Genomic DNA, 16,614 nt, shown 5'->3' with positions numbered 1-16,614 from the left:
CATCTCCCTAAGTTTCTCTCCTGAGCTCCGGATCTACACCTAAAGAACCCATTTGCTGTCAATGCCAACTCATGTAATCCATGTGTGCCTGCCTACAGCTGTGCTACGCAGGGCTTTCAATTGCTGACTTTTCAAAAGTAGATTGCCAGGTCTTTCTTTTGAGTCACCTCTGGGTAGACTAGAACCTCCAACCTGGTTAGCAGTGAAGTGCATTATGCCTGCTACCTAGACAAAAAATCTCCAATTAAATGTCTCACAGAAACCCCAACTCAACCTGTCCAAAATATAAATATTCATCACCCCAAAAAACAAAATTAAACCATTCCTCCTGTTTCATGTCCCAGTGAATGGTACCACCATCCACCCAATTCCCAAAGCGTTCATCCTGTACTCTATCTTCAACCCCTACATTCAACAAATCATCAAGTTTTGTCAATTCTACCACACAGAGACCTTTTAAATCACTTCAGTTGTCTCTATCTTCAGTACCCTTATCCTGGCCCTGTCTGCAATTACCTCTGTATCCTAGATACAACAACTTTCTAACTAGTATTTCCTTTTCCCATCCTCTAATCCAAATTCATGGACTGCAGAAAATCTGACCCAGTCACATGCCCTATACATTACCCCAACCCTCCATCTACCTTGTAACTGCTTCTCATTGCCCTCACATAAAGTCAAAGTGCTTAACTTTTTTTTAAATGAAGACATCTATACCCCAAAACTAGCAATCATGATTTCATAGGTAATAGAATGGGGCCAGGACAAAAAAAGAAAAAAATGTTTTAAAATGTGATTCCAATTCAGGTGTTTATGAATCACAGTTTGAGAAGCATTATTATAAACTCCAAGAGGATGCTAAAAAATGCCTGCTGAATGAATGAATGCTCCCAAGTCTAATTCCTAACCTTCAAATATATCAATAACCTCCCAGTAATCAAATTCTTCTACATGCCAGCCTTAATGTCAGTAAACTTTATTAATTTACTTTTTAAATACAGTTATCTTCCATGTCTTTAACAGGTTTCCTTATCTAGCTCCATTTACAAATAGTAACTTCTGATAAGGGTTAACAGATAAGTCCAGTAAGAACTTTCAACTAGGTATTAAGATCTAATAACTCCCAAAATCTCCCCACAATGTTAAATATTGAACTACATAGTCTCTGTAGATTCTAGGAAATAATACACACTGTGTTTTCATAGAGATAGAAAAGTACTAACCAAAGAGATCAATATGATCAACAAACCAAGGTCAGGGCTTGCCTGACTGCCTGATTCTAACAGCCTAATGGTCAACTCAGGATCATTAATCTGGAGATTACTTACAAGTTTCCATTTTTCAAGCTCCAGCACTAACACAGTACAGCTAGAGACAGCCATGTGGGCTGAGGTTCTCAGTCTAAATCCAGGCGCCATAATATCACCTACACCTGAAGGATAGGCATACACAGTGAAAATGTTTACTAATTCAGGAAAAGACATCCTATATACAAACTAAGAAGAAGGAAAAAAAGGGAGTCAGTTATAAATTGCTAAAATGCACTCACCTACTGCAAACTTGATGCCCTGGGTGCTCAGTGGTTAAGTGTTCAGCTGGTAACCGAAAGGCTGGCAGTTCAAATCCACCACCCGCTCTTTGGAAACCCTATAAGGGCAGCTCTATCCTGCCCTGCAAGGTTACAATGAGTCAGAATTGACTCGAAGGTAATGGGCTTTGTTTGGTTTACTGCAAACTTTGTCAATTTGTCAACTAGTACATTCCAAAATTTAATTACCTTCTTACTCATGATTCTTTTTAAGTGTTGAAAACAAATGCTTTTAAACTTAATTGCAGACACTGTAATTAGAATCTTTAATTGTAATTTAGATCTGCAACTTTCTTTGGACAATTACACTGGCTAATGTTTCTGAGATAGCCGTTTGTGTGTGTGTGTTGTGTCTCTGTGTGTGTTTCTTTTAGCTCTTAATTCTTTTTGCTATGCTCCTTTTTGCACTCAGGCTAATGTCACAATGAATGTACATCACTGACCTGAACAGGAGGATTTAGGGGTTTCAGTCTTGTTACTGAGTACGCACACTGCATAAAAGTGAGACGGTAACAGCTAAGTTACTAAATGTGAAATTGAATTTAGTGTTTACTTTGTTCCCATTAACAAATTTCTTCTGTAAGGCATTAGATATCTCCATATCCACTTTTATTACTCATGAGTAATAATATGATAATATTTCTTTCCATTTAGATTGCCACAGCCAAGTGTCATATCTCATCCTAGCCATCAACAATAATAGAAATTCAAATGTTTCCTCACACTATCTTGTTTTCCCACCAAAAGTAATATCAAGGTGAAAAAATCACTTCTTCTGATCATCATGAATACCAAACCATCTCTCTTCATAAAATGTATACATGGATTTTAATTGAGCTCTATCTTCTCTAACAGATCTTCTTCAATGTGCATAGGTATGTGTGTTCATGTGTGTGTTTGTGTGTGTTATAGGTATATTTAGGTTGCCATTGAGTCTACTCCAATTCATGGTGACTCTGTATGCATCAGAGTAGAACGATGTTCCATAGAGTTTTCAATGGCTGATTTTTTGGAAATAGACTACCAGACCTTTCTTCCAAAGCACCTCTGGGTAGATTCTGGCATCCAATCTGTCAGTCTGCAGCCAAGCACATTAACTTAAGCATTTGCACCACCCAGGAATTCCCCATATATAGGTTGTTCAGCTTTAACTTCCCCCCAGCTTCCTTTCTTCTCTAGATTTAGACCAGTGTCAAACAGTATTTGTCAAGTGATCAAACTATTTCCTGTCCATCATCTCCTGCCAATGCATTGCTGCTGAATTGAAAATCCACCCTTGTTTCTCCTTACTTGTGATACTGGAGACGAACTCTATAAACATTGCTCCTTTGCTGACCAACTCGATGTTAAGCTTTGTCAATGAGGGTGCTGGATGGACACTGCAAAGTCATAGCAAGAAAACCAAAACCCAAAAACCTATTGCCATCGAGTCGATTTTGACTCATAGCGACCCTATAGGACAGACTAGAACTGCCCCATAGGGTTTCCAAGGCTGTAAATCTTTATGCAAGCCAACTGCCACATTTCTCCAATGGACCTGCTGGTGGGTTGGCACCACCACCATTTTGGTTAGCAGCTGAGGGCTTAACCACTGCACCACCAGGGCTCCACAGCAAGAAAAGGGGGCTTTAATTTCTAATCCTCTTCATGGTTCTGGTACACTGCCATTCTTTGACACAGCTTCAAAGGGCTGGCATGCTGTGAGTTTTCAGCCACCTGGCAGAATGTTCCTATGGACCAGTTCCAGCATCTGCCAGGAGCAGCTTGTTCACCAGCGGCAGCTTCATGTTTCTGTGGTGGCAGAACTCTTCCCCAATGAGGTCAGAATTTTAGCCTTGGGGACAGGGGACACTTCCAAAGCCTTAGATCCTTCCTGCTTCATGATCCTTACAAGTAGATGCTACTTTCTATATTTGCTACTTGTTTATTCCCTAGAGTTTTATTTTACCCTTATTAGTATTTAGCCATCTTTTGTTGCTATTAGTTGCCATTGAGTTGATTCCGGCTCATGGCAACCCCATGTGTGCAAAGTGGAACTGCTCCATAGGTTGTCAAGGCTGTGACCTTTCAGAAGCAGATCACCAGGCTTGTCTTCCAAGGCACCTCTGGGAGAATTGGAACCACCAACCTTTACGGTTAATAGCCAAGCATTTACTCATTTGTTTTTTACTAGTTAATAATCCTTTGTATTAGATATTATGGATTCTGTTTCCTAACTGGACCCTGACTGATAGAGAGAGTACGTGGCCAGTCAAAGGTTGTGTGATTAATCAGACTTCCTCCAAACAACTAGTGGTAAGACTGAGTAAACTAAGTGAATAAAAAAATACGAAAATAAAATAAGAAATCTGACATGACCAAAGAGAATTCCACAGGGCTTGTTAGGATAGAAGCATTAAGGGAAATGTATACTAAGGAAAAATGCCTGAGGCCTGCAAGCACGTCAAGAGCCTACCAAGATGTTGAATGTGTATTTTATTTTGGGACTATGACAGACAGATACACATACACACATACACCTTCCCCCAGGGTGTACAGAGGCAACTAAACAGTCAAAATAAATAAAAGCTTATTTAAATGTTCCACTCAACTCAAACCTTCATATACTTGGGAATGTCAGTACATTTTCATGATCGATATAAAATGGGGAAGGGCTTCCTAAAATAAGAACACATACACTGAGCTTCTTAAAATTTTAAAATATTCTTAGGCTCAATTCATTAATGAGACCAAAGTTTTGAGCTCAATTATGACATGAAGGCTTAAGTTTAAATCTGTTCTAATGGTAATGACTGCACGTGTAACATTGGCTATCAGCTTCAAATGTGTGTTACTGACCCCCAAGAATGTTCAGAACAGAGAGACCTGGAAGGAGTAACCCATGGTCATTACTTAAAAACAGTGACTTTGTAAATTTTGCCACAAACGTATGACCTTACTTTGTCTATTAGCACCAAATATCAGACCTATCTTAAGTCTAGAAAAAGAAAAATATACATCTCTCTCTATATATATAGATATACACACATATATATATAGGTAATCAAACAAAACAAAACTCTCAGTGCAGTTACTGTTACCACTAATATTTACAACTCAAAAATCTACAAGATTAAAAAAGTATTGCTATTTTGGCATCCTACTGTTTGCCTTTCCATTTTAGCTCGTAATAACATACCGCGGATAACCATATAAGTGCCGTAATTTATGTAATATTCTGCTAGTCCCTCAGTGTAGTTCTTGATGAAATTCCAATTCTCTCTACTTGGCTCCACATAGGAGTTAGATGCTCATTCTCATGATATCTTACTGATATTTAGGAGCACTGACTAAGACAAGCTCCAGAGTAAGACCGTTCTTACAGCTAACCAAAAATGCTCAGAATACAGACTCCGGATAATTAAGTTTCTGTCATCATTCCAAGCTCCTGTGCCTTTAAACTGACCCATGGAAAGAGGCACATTGATGTTTCAGGTCAAAATTTAAGATGCTGCAAGTGCGGTTGTGAAGGTTACGGTGAACAGTTCGATTTCTCCTGATGCTCCAGAATTATGGCTATGCCCCCAAATTAAGAACAAAAAGCATGAGAATCGTCATATTTTAGCTCGAAAAATTTCAAAGTCCTGCCAGTGTTTGGAATGAACTACCCTCCCGAAGGTGGAAATCAACTAGACCTCAGACTTTAAGCCACCAAAGTCAGTATCAAAAAAAAAGAGGGGCTCTGAGGTCAGAGGAGTTGCCCTGATGGAACGGGAAGCAGATTTTTGTGATAAAAGTGGCATTTTAGAACAGGGTACCTCTCCCTTAAAATGTAGGGAGAGCTCAAAAAATCAATTTATAATGTTTATGAATGCCTGGCAAAGCAAAACCTTTTGTTTTTGTTTGCTTATCCAGGTGAAAAACCTGCAAATTTGTCTCCCTTCCCATTGGGTTACCAGAGAAAGGGAGAGGTAATATTGCGGAGGATGACGAAGGAAAGAAGGGACAAGGGCCTCTCCTCTACTTCCCATCCCCTGAACCACAAGGAAGGTGGATGGATCTCTAAAGATCCATCAGGCCTGGAAGAGGGTATGCCTCAGGGGCAAATGAGATTGTGAGTCACATACTTACAAAGGATGGAACTTGGGTTTTAATTCACAAGGTACTGATGAATGAAAAAATATTTTGTCAAAAATTTATATTACCGAGCACTATAGTTAGCAATACATTTTTATAGTTAGCAATAGAAATGGAAGACTGATATCTTTACTGAAAAATTGACATTCTTAACTCTTTAAACTTAATCAGTTAATTGACGTGTTTATGGCTGGTGGAATATGATGACAGATTGGCATACAGAAAATATCAGAATATTCTCTAGCCTACCCAGGGAGAACAGAAGATGCCCAAGGGCTCCCAAAATTAACATTCCTGCTCACTTCCTGTTTTCCCACAGTCTTTCACTCACTCTGTTACCTATTTAGAAGGTGCGCTCTGTATCTATAGCACCTACAGATGAACCCACTGCAACACCATTTGCTCTGGGATATGTCTGTTGAAACATTTACACAGGCTTAGTTTTTTCCCACTGAAAAATATACTTAAACTATGTGTTTTGAGTTTCCCCTGGAATAAACATGAGTGGTCATTTCTTACACTTCAGGTTCTGTTTTTTTTTTTTTTTTTCCCCCCTCCAACAGAAGGACTACATCATGCCTTCTGGAACTTCAGATTTTACAATCCTCTTGGGTTAATCAGCATTGTCCAGCCCCCTGTATGGCCCCTAACACCCATCTCTAGCATAAGAGATATTTGTGAACAAAGTCTTCCAGAGTTTCCTCAAAATAATATTCTCGATTTTATTCAAAAACTGAAATATTGGATAAGTCCTTAAATGATTTCCAATAAATTCAGTTTGGGTATAAAACAGAAACTGTTCCTCCACGTACCATTTTTAACTCTACCATTAACCTTTAGCTCTGTCATTTTTAAATGCACACATATATTCAGTATAACATCAATAATTCCTGCTAAACAGACAACTTAAAAGCACACTTACAAGGCTAAGGAAAAAAAAAGAATACTACTTCATAAAGCGATCTATGTAGTAACTCAATTCAGTCTTGTCATTAATGATTAATATCACATCCAAATCTACACAATGATAAATCATTATTTCTAATTTATATTAACCAGTGTACTGAAGTGCAGATTGTAATTTCTTAAAGTCAGAGAAACCATTATTAAAAAATTATTTCAACAAAATATCCTACTACAGAGGAAAAAAGTTGCCAGTAGAAATGGGAGATTGATTACTAAAATGTTAATGCTTAATCAAGAATTATCTTTTATGTTTCTAGCCCACCAAACCAGTTTTCCTCTTTTACCTGTCTCATGCAAAAGAAAAGACAAACTAAACACTACTTCCATAGAGGGTCAAGATTCTAATACACTTTATATTGATTTATATGTGCCTAGTAGGAGCCCTGGTGGCATGGTGGTTAAAAGTTTGGCTGCTAGCCAAAAGGTCGCCAGTTCGAGTCCACCAGTCACTCCCTGGAAAGTCTGTGGGGCTGTTCTACTCTGTTTATAGGGTTGTTATGAGTCGGAATCAACTTGATAACAATGGGGTTTTTGGTTTTGGTTTAGTACATATGTAAGGGACCTGTGTGGCGCAAACAGTTTGCACTCAACTAGTAGCCTAGATTGGTGGTTCAAATCTACCTAGCCGAACCACAGAAGAAAGGCCTGGTGATCTGCTTCCATAAAATACTTACCAATGATACTACTTAGGAGCTACTGATATTACTTAGGCACAACCAAATACCTCTTAGGATTAGTTTTTTTTTTTTTTGCTTGGAAGGATTAGGGTCATAGTTTTGTGGGACAGTCCAGTCAATTGGCCTAATAATGTTTTTAGAAATTCTGTTCCACCAATAGTTCACTGAGTAGCGTCTGGGGTCTTAAGCTTGTGAGCAGCCATCAGTGAAATACAATTGGTCTCTATTTGCCTGGAGCAGCAGCAGCAGGAGACCCAGGAATCGGAGGAAGAACTGGACTGTGAGTCTAATTACCTCTGTGAACTACAGTCTCCTTTGCCTTGATACCAGAAGAACTGGCTGGTGTCTGGCTGCCATTACTGAACGTTTTGATCAAGGATTCAATAGCTGGATCCTCATCAAAAAAGGGAAAATGTGCAACAGAATTTCAAATTCTCATAAAATCTAGTCTTACTGGAACCATTGAGACTGGAGGAACCCCCAAATCTATTGCCCTGAGATAATCTTTAACCTTGAACCAAAACTATCCTCTATAAGTCATCTTTAAACCAAACAACGGCTTAGCTAAATTAGTGAAGAATGGTTGCCTTGAGCATTGTGTTCTATTAAATAGTTATATGAGACAAAATTGAGAACAGTAACTCTAAGGTACAGATGAGAAGTTTAGGGGGCAGTCAGTCTAAGTGAATAGTGGTCAAATAATTTGGGAAGAGATACCGAGAATGATGATACAACATGAAGAATGTAACCAATGTCACTGAATTGTACATGTAGAAATTGTTGAACGAGTACGAGAAAATAAAATATATAGAGATATATTATAGCAAAGAAAATTCTATGCAGCAGTTCTACTTTGTAACATGAGTTGCCATGAGTCAGGATGGGCTCCACAGCAACAAGCTTAGCATGTATATGGTGACCCCATGTGTGCTGAAGTAGAACTATGCTCCATAGGGTTTTCAATGCCTTATTTTTCAGAAGTAGATTCTCAGGCCTTTCTTCCAAGGTGCCTCTAGGTGGACTACAACCTCCAACCTTTCCAGCCAAGTGTATTAACCATTTGTACCAACCAGAGACTCCACCAGGAACAACTTGACAGCAGCTGGTTTAGGTTTTTTGTTTTTATTTTTTAACCACGTATACATATTGTGTTGATAATATGACAAACAGCCACCTTATGCAATGTCAATCAGAAAATTTTCACCTGTCACACTGTCCATGACCTCATTCTATATGAAGTATTTGTCCATGAAACTGTCCATACTTTACTTATGGATATCCAAGTAAGGACTCTATTAGTTCTCAGTAATTCTTTTTTTTTTTTTAACTTATACATTTTTTTTTTCACACTGTAGCTAGGGAGACAAGCCAGAAAAGAGAATATAAACTTAAGCAAAGGGTTTACCTGAACGCTCAAGTTGGACCTGATTATCTACTGTCAAATTAACACCCTTAATGCTCCGTGTATCAGAATAGACTAAATAGGCATGGGATAGATACATAATTTTATAACACTAAAAATACTTGTCTATTCTAAATTACCCCTCACACATTCCATTACGTAAAGTAGAAAATGCTATTTAAAAAACAAAACTCACCATATCTGTATCTGAGACAGGGCCAAAACTGGTCACGTAGATGTTAGTGAAGACTTCAGTAATGCTGTCTGATATAAGAAAAAAAGATTAAACATAGATATTACATAAAAAGGGCCACAAGACAGAGAAGTAGTCAAGTACATGGTATGGTTAGAAAGCTGTGTGAAATGTAGTAGTTTTTTTGGGGGGGTCTTTTACTTTATTTTCAACTTTCACAACCAACAAAAATATCTATACTGCTCAGTTATTTAATAGTTTTTTGCAATCCTAAACATAAAATGCCCAGTAGTGTTATTACATTCTTACTTGGAGATCGTATCTGATTAGAGCATTCTATTTTAAGTTTATATTACTGACGATGAATAGTTTCTTAGAAACCATTTCAAGTGAATTAGTTTACAGTAAATTTATCGCCAATACTGAAAAATAAAGAGTATGGTTACTGTTTTATGTGGTCCTAAATTTGATTTTTAAACTAAGTATTTCAAATGGCACTTCATGATGGTAGAGATCCAGTTTGTAGATTATATAGAGAGCTGTATAGCTCCTCCATAAAGCAGTAAACTAGATTTTTAATCGTTATAAATAGACATAGTTCATATTAATATAAAAAGCTTTCTTATGCAGTGACATAAAATATAAAAGCAAATAACTTACATAAATCATAATGGATTACTTCCAAAACAAGTTGGCCTTTAAATGTATTTAAGAATGCTTGCAATGCTAAGACTGGATTGCATTGGATTTGAAAATAAGTAACTTATTAACCGTAACACAATTAACTGTATTGCTCTATTAACCAGGTGACTTAGATCTTTTATTTTACAAAAAGACAAATAGTAATAGGAAAAACAAGTTCAAATAAAAGGTTTAAAAAAAAAAAAACCTTTTCAATTTTCTGCTAGGAAAAAAATACATCATTAATTTCTATCATCATGAGCTGAATGCCTCATCTACCAACAGTCAAATTTAATTCTATGCAAATATATCATTAAATATGTTTAATATTAAACTAAACATTAATTTCCAACCATCAAAGAGAGTAAACTACATCTGGCATATTGTACACACTGATGCCAAAAAAAGAAATAAAGGATTTTGAAATAAGAGAGTAAACCCTGAGTGCTTACTATATATCTGGTAATCTTTAAATGATTTGAAATATAATAATCTCCAGTTATCATTGCTATATCTGAGTATATTGATGCATAGAAAGCTAAGGAAATGTGTCCAGTGAGCTAAAGGTTGTACAGGTTGGTATCCAGAGCTGGGAGAAAAACTCAGGTTTTAGAAACCAAACAATATGGCTTCTGAGTCCTTGGCTGACCCACCACATTATACCACAGTTAACAATATAGTTGAAACTAAAAGCGATTTAGCATTAACCACATATTTCTGTTCACTGGAATATCTTGTGCCAAATGCTTAGTCATAGTCATCCATATAATGTACCCATTCACTTTTACTTTTTATAAACTATATTATTCCAAAGGAACACTGGTGGCACAATGGTTTGAACCCACCAGTGGCTCCATGCGAGAAAGATGTGGCAATCAGCTTCCGTAAACATTACAGCCTTGGAAACCCTAAGGGGCAGTTCTAGTCTGTCTTACACGGTCACTATGAGTAGGAATTTACTCACCAGCATACAACAACAACAGCAGCAGCTATTACTCCAAAACCTTACATATGAAATTAATTATAGAAGTCATTTGAAACATGGATGTGCTTGTAAATTCTCAGCTTCCATCTATTCCAATGTCAGCCGCATGTATGCACTCAGAAGGTTCCTAGGATTGGCTTAATGTTCAGTTTTTGCTGTCTTGAAATTATTAATTTTGAACAAGTGTCCCTGAATTTTCAGTTTGCATAAGTCTCAGCCTTTTGGTTAGCAGCCATAGTACTTAACCACTATATCACCAGGGTTTCTTACAGTTCCATAGTGGCTTAAAATCTAACCACAATTATATTTGTAATAAGGAGCCCTGGTGGTACAATAGTTAAGTGCTCAGCTGCTAACCTAAATGTTGCTGGTTTGAACCCACCCAGCAGCTCCGCAGGAAAAAGGCCTAGTGATTTGCTCCTATATAAATTACAGCCAAGAAAACCCTATGGATCAGTTTTACTCTCTAACACATGGGGTTGCCATGAGTCAGAACAGTCCTCACGGCAACACACTTGGTTTGGTCTGGATAGTTGTTTTAGATATTGATTTAAAATGTTCCAGAGAAGAGAAATTAAAACACTAAGGTCGTTTTACTCAAAAAAGAAGCAAATGAAACTATTCTCCTTAATCTGGAGTGGTATTTATTCTGCTTAGTCTGGAGTGGTGAAGTTAAGAGAAAAGGGATGACAAAAATGTGGGAATAAATTGATGCAAGGATTTGAAGAACATCTACTGTATGCCAAATGGCAAGTAAATGGTAATGGAGGATGTTATCAGTACCTATTGGCTGTAGTGAGAAGTTAGCTAAGAATTGCAAGAGAAAAATTAGGGTTAACCTCAAAGCACTAGGCAGTAAGAACAACACCAAAAGTTATCGAACATCGACATAAAAGCTGCCTTAGGAAAAGAAATGGCTCCATGGTTTAGTGACTTCAAAAATAAAGCTAAAGAATTATGCATTCAAAAGGGTATCTGCCAGCTACGGCAATTCAGAAAAAGAAAAATCATCAAGGCAAACACTGACCATCCAATAGTTATCTGAGCCTGGGAAAGGTATCCTTGGTCATGAAACTTCGGAACCTTGGGGATTTTTGTAGATGGATGCACAGACAGTAACCAACCAATATGGATTACTGTCAATACTATTGTTACAGTCATCCTGATTGTGAAATACTTTAGTATGATGTCTATACATATTTGATCATCTAACACAACTTGCTAGGGTTCTATATTTAAAATGCAAACTTTCATCATGAGTTTTCTTTCAGAAAAGACAGAGAGATGAGAGTATGTAGACTTAGGCTATTTCTGGACTTTCTGACAGTGATTTGTCGAAGTTGATTCATAGTTATTGCTATGTTTTAATCCCATATGGATTAAGAGAAGGATGCCCGACGTGCTCAGAAGTTAACCAAAAGGTTGATGGCTCAAACATACCTGGTGATCTCGTTCAGTAAACAGTATAATCTAGACAGCCCTATGGGACAGTTCTACTCTGTCATGTGGGGTATCGATGACTTGAAATCAACTCGATGGCACCTAACAACAGCACGGATTTAAGCAGGATGGAGTTGTGCTATCAACACCTGTGAAAATCTTTCATAACATGTGACATATGTATGTCACAGAGTAAACAAATGAACTGATCTTCTGGTAGCAACCTCAGTCTCTGCACTTTAGACACCGTGGGTTACCTTTTCAAGTACTGACCACTTTTAGTGGCCATAGCAAGTGCTGTCCTGCCTCAGAGCCTTTAAACTGGCTATTATCCTCTCCTCTTCCATTTGTGGTTAATTGATGGTCTTTAAGTCTCAGCTTACACATCTCCTCAGAGCAGGAAGTCACTAACCTCCCTATTTAATGCACTGTCCTTTTCTCATTCTCTCTCTCAGCCACTTCCTTGTGTCTTTCATAGGACTTTTTAGAATCTGTTATTACTTTCATACCTTAATCTCTTTTTTTGCTTTGGTTTTTTAGTTGCTTTTTGTTCTGTGTTTGGTCTGTCTCCTCAACCACATACAAGCTCCTTAAAGAGCAGGGACTGTGTCATTGCTACTCACTGTGATTAGCATAATGTCTGATGCTTGATATTTGAATAAACAAATGAGTTCTGATTGTAATTCATTTAGAACATACATATTTTTCCAAAATATTTTATCAACATTAAAAATAGTCAAAAATATCTGCCACTACTCGTAAGGAAAAGGCATCTGTCAGTTGTGAAGGCAGACCCCAATGTGTCCACTGATGGAGGAAAGATGAAATCCCAGGGAATGGGTTCCCAGTAAAGTAACAGAAAGTTGAGCAAAAGGAGAGAATGCGTTTGAGGAAATCACTGATTCAGTGGAAACCAAAACGAACTGCTGAACAGCAAGCCACTGTTAGCTGCAGAAACGCTCACCACGAGTTACCCCAAATATCAGCTAAGTATTTTACTTTAGAAACACCAAGAGTGTAATATGCAAAAATAAGAGAATCTTCCATGTAAATTTCTCAGAGGCAAAACACCATGAGGTTAATAATAGGTACTTTAGGAGAAATAAAGAATGCATGTGGTAAACTTAGAAAAATGAGTGATACTTGGGAGTAATCAAATTCAGAATGGCAGCTACCACTGGGGAGAAAAGTAGGGGAACAGCCTGCAGAGGAGCACCAAGGGGGCTTCTATTGTATTTGTATTTGTAATGTTTTCCTTCTTTCAAAATTGACCTCACCCAATTTTGACAAAATCTTAAGATTTGACAAAGCCAGCTGTTGAATTAATCATATTTTTCTCTGTACTTTTCTAAATGTTTGAAATACTTCGTAGAAAAAAATGCATGGCCCTGAAGTATATTCAAAACGAACATATAAATAATTTTAAGAAAGGTTTAAATTAATTGAATAAAATTGAATTTCATTGTTCTTCACCAGGTAATACACCATACAATATCAATTAAACCTTCTTTAAAAAAAAAAATCTGTTGGGGTGAAACTATGAAAGAACAAAAATAAAGTGCAGCTAAGATGTCTTATTCCACAAGAACCATTGAAGGCAAATATCTGATGATAAAAAGTGGATACAGCAAACTTTCTGTTTATGAAGTGCTCACCATACAGTAGGAAAAACATACCATAAATATAGTACAATAAATGTCTGCCATAACTGAGAAGATAGCATATTGATGCTCAGAGGAGCATCTTGGAGAGAGACGTCTAGGAGTTTTCCTAGTTTTGTGGTTCCCAAAGGGTGGTAAGCATTCTATAGCCAACAAATTGGAGGAAGGATATTCCAGGCAGGGAAAGCCCTTGTGCAAAAATGAAATCTCCCAAGTAGTTAATTTTACGAACATGTTTAACATGTGCAAAACGGTGGGGTATCAGGTTGTAAAGAAAAGCAGACATTGTATCTCAAGAGGCATGACAGGCCTCCATAAGGATTTCGACTCATAGCAACCCTAAAGGACAGAGTAGAACTGCCCCATAGGGTTTCCACAGAGCAGCTGGTGGATTCAAACTGCTGATCTTTGGGTTAGCAGCTGGATTCTCAACCACTACACCACCAGGGATCTTTTATATACATAGAAGAAGGAAAATCACTGAAGCACTTTAATTTGGAGAATGGTATGGCCAACATTATGTTATAGAAAAATAATTCGACATGTGTGCTGAACAAATAATTTGCAAAGCTGAACTTTATGAAAAATAAAGTGGTATCAGAACTGAAGGAGGACTCATTAACAACTGTGATATACAGATGACACAACTTTGCTGCCAAAAACGAAGATGATTTAAAGCACTTACTGATGAATATCAAAGACTACAGCCTTAAGTTAGGATTACACCTGAATATGAAGAAAACAAAAATCCTCACAACTGGACCAAAAAACAATAACAACATCAAAAAAACTGAAGTAATCAACAATTTCATTCTACTTAGATCGAGAATTAATGTCCATGGAGGCAGCATTCAAGAAATTAAACAACATATTACATTGGACAAATATGCAAAAAAAAAAAAAGACCTCTTTAAAGATTTAAAAAGCAAGGATGTCACTTCGATGATTAAGGTGGGCCTGACACAGGCCATGGTCTTTTCAGTCACCACATACACATGGGAAAGCTGGACAATGAAAAAGGAAGACAGAAACTAAGACGGAGCAAAGGCCCTGAGATTGGAGGGTGCCTGTTTTAAAAATAGTGAAGAGACTGGTGTGGTTAGAGGGAGAAACAAGTAAAAGAGAAATAGACTATACTATCAGGGAGGTAACAAGGGGTTGAGTGTGGAACCTAGAGACTCAGTAAGGCAGAGAACAGAGGGGCCCCCAAATCTGCAAACAAAATAACAAGAAATACGCCATGGCACAGAAACAAAGCAATCCCCCAGAACAGTGGGGCAGGGTATCTAAAAGTAGCCCGCAAACTTCTTTAAAGTTGCCTTTCAGAAGTAGCTGGAGAAAACCAGGCCCAGGGACATGCACAGAACATCCACCTGTGACTGCTGTGTGACCTTCTACCAGGGGCAGTGAGGGGCTACAGCCCCAGCCAGGGAATCGAACCCGGGGAGCAGGAGACTGCGCAGGCGCGACACCCCATAATAAGTCCTGCTATGAATCCCAGAGGCCTCCGGGACAGGAGCCATCTTGGAAAGCTGCTGCGCACACCCCTTAGTTAATATATCCCCGCCTATGTCTATGAATAAACATGAATCTTTTCCCGCCCAAGAACTTTTAAAAACTCGGGCCTGTCTTTTGTTCTGTGAGATGAGGGTATGCGTTGCTCTAGCCCCTCCTGGTCTCTGCTTGCAAGCCTCTTCAATAAAGCTTTGCTCATGTGGAAAGCTATACGCGCCTTACCTGCTCATTCTTGACCAGTGAGAGGCAAGAACCTTATTCCGGTAACAAAACCTTGATGCATTCAAATTATGGTGTTAGTGAAGAATACTGACAATTCCACAGACTTCCAGAAGAACAAACAAATCAGTTTTAGAAGAAATACAACCTTAGAAAAGAGGATGGGGAGACTTTGGCTTGCTGACTTTGGACACAGCATCAGGAAAGACCAATGCCTACAAAAGGACATTGTGTCTGGTAAACTACTGGTCGAAGAAAATGAGAGAAACCCTCAGTAAGATGGACTAACACATTAGCCCAAATAACAGACTCAAACACAGCAATGATCTGAAAATGGTGCAGGCCTGGGCAACATATAATTCTTTTATACATAAGATCACCATGATACAGAGCCAACTCAATAGCAACTAACATGAATGTGAATCAGAGGAGACTGAAGACAGTATAGCCAGTTTGGATGTTATAGATTGACTGTGTCTTCAAAAATGATAAAGTTGTAACACCTGATACCTGTGACCGTAACCTTGTTTGGAAACAGACTCTCTGAAGATCTTATCAGTACATATGAGGTCATAATAGAGTGGTGGCAGTGTTAGGTGTGGTGGAGTCAGTTTTGACTCGCAGCAACCATATGTATAACACTGTCCAGTCCCGTACCATCCTCACAATCATTGCCATGTTTGAACTCATTGTTACAGCCACTGTGTCAAACATCTCCTTGAGGATCTTCTTTTTTGCTGACCTTCTACTTTACCAACCATAACATCCTTCTCCTCGGACTGGTCGCTCCTGATAGCATGTCCAAAGAACCTGAGACAAAGTCTTGCCATCTCATGTCAAAGGAGCATTCTGGCTGTACTTCTTCCAAGAGAGATTTATATGTCCTTATAACAGTCCAAGATATACTCAATATTCTTAACAATCAGCATAATTGAAATCCATCAATTCTTCTTCAGTCTTCCTTATTCATTGTACAGCTTTCCCATGATATGAGCAGAATGAAAATGCCATGGATTAGTTCACATGTACCTTAGTCCTTTTGAACACTTTAAGGTCTTTTGCAGCAGATTTGCCCCATGCAGGCCATCGTTTGACTTCATGACTGCTGCTTCCATGGGTGTTGTTTATGGATCCAAATAAAATGAAATCCTTGACAACTTCAATATTATCT

At 38.0% G+C, this 16,614-nt stretch overlaps 1 protein-coding gene across 1 annotated transcript in view; it reads right to left on the bottom strand.

Annotated features, from left to right (window-relative positions):
- Positions 1–16,614, bottom strand: part of GABRA2 (gamma-aminobutyric acid type A receptor subunit alpha2) — a 178,811-nt gene that overhangs the window by 109,600 nt on the left and 52,597 nt on the right. Inside the window, 1 exon segment of the mRNA XM_023549858.2 lies at positions 8,946–9,013. Coding sequence (XP_023405626.2) covers positions 8,946–9,013 — 68 coding nt within the window.

Source organism: Loxodonta africana, chromosome 5 (genome assembly GCF_030014295.1).
Source record: "Loxodonta africana isolate mLoxAfr1 chromosome 5, mLoxAfr1.hap2, whole genome shotgun sequence".
Lineage (NCBI taxonomy): Eukaryota > Metazoa > Chordata > Mammalia > Proboscidea > Elephantidae > Loxodonta > Loxodonta africana.
Note: the sequence above shows the minus strand (reverse complement) of the source record. Positions and strands in the feature narration are given on the sequence as shown.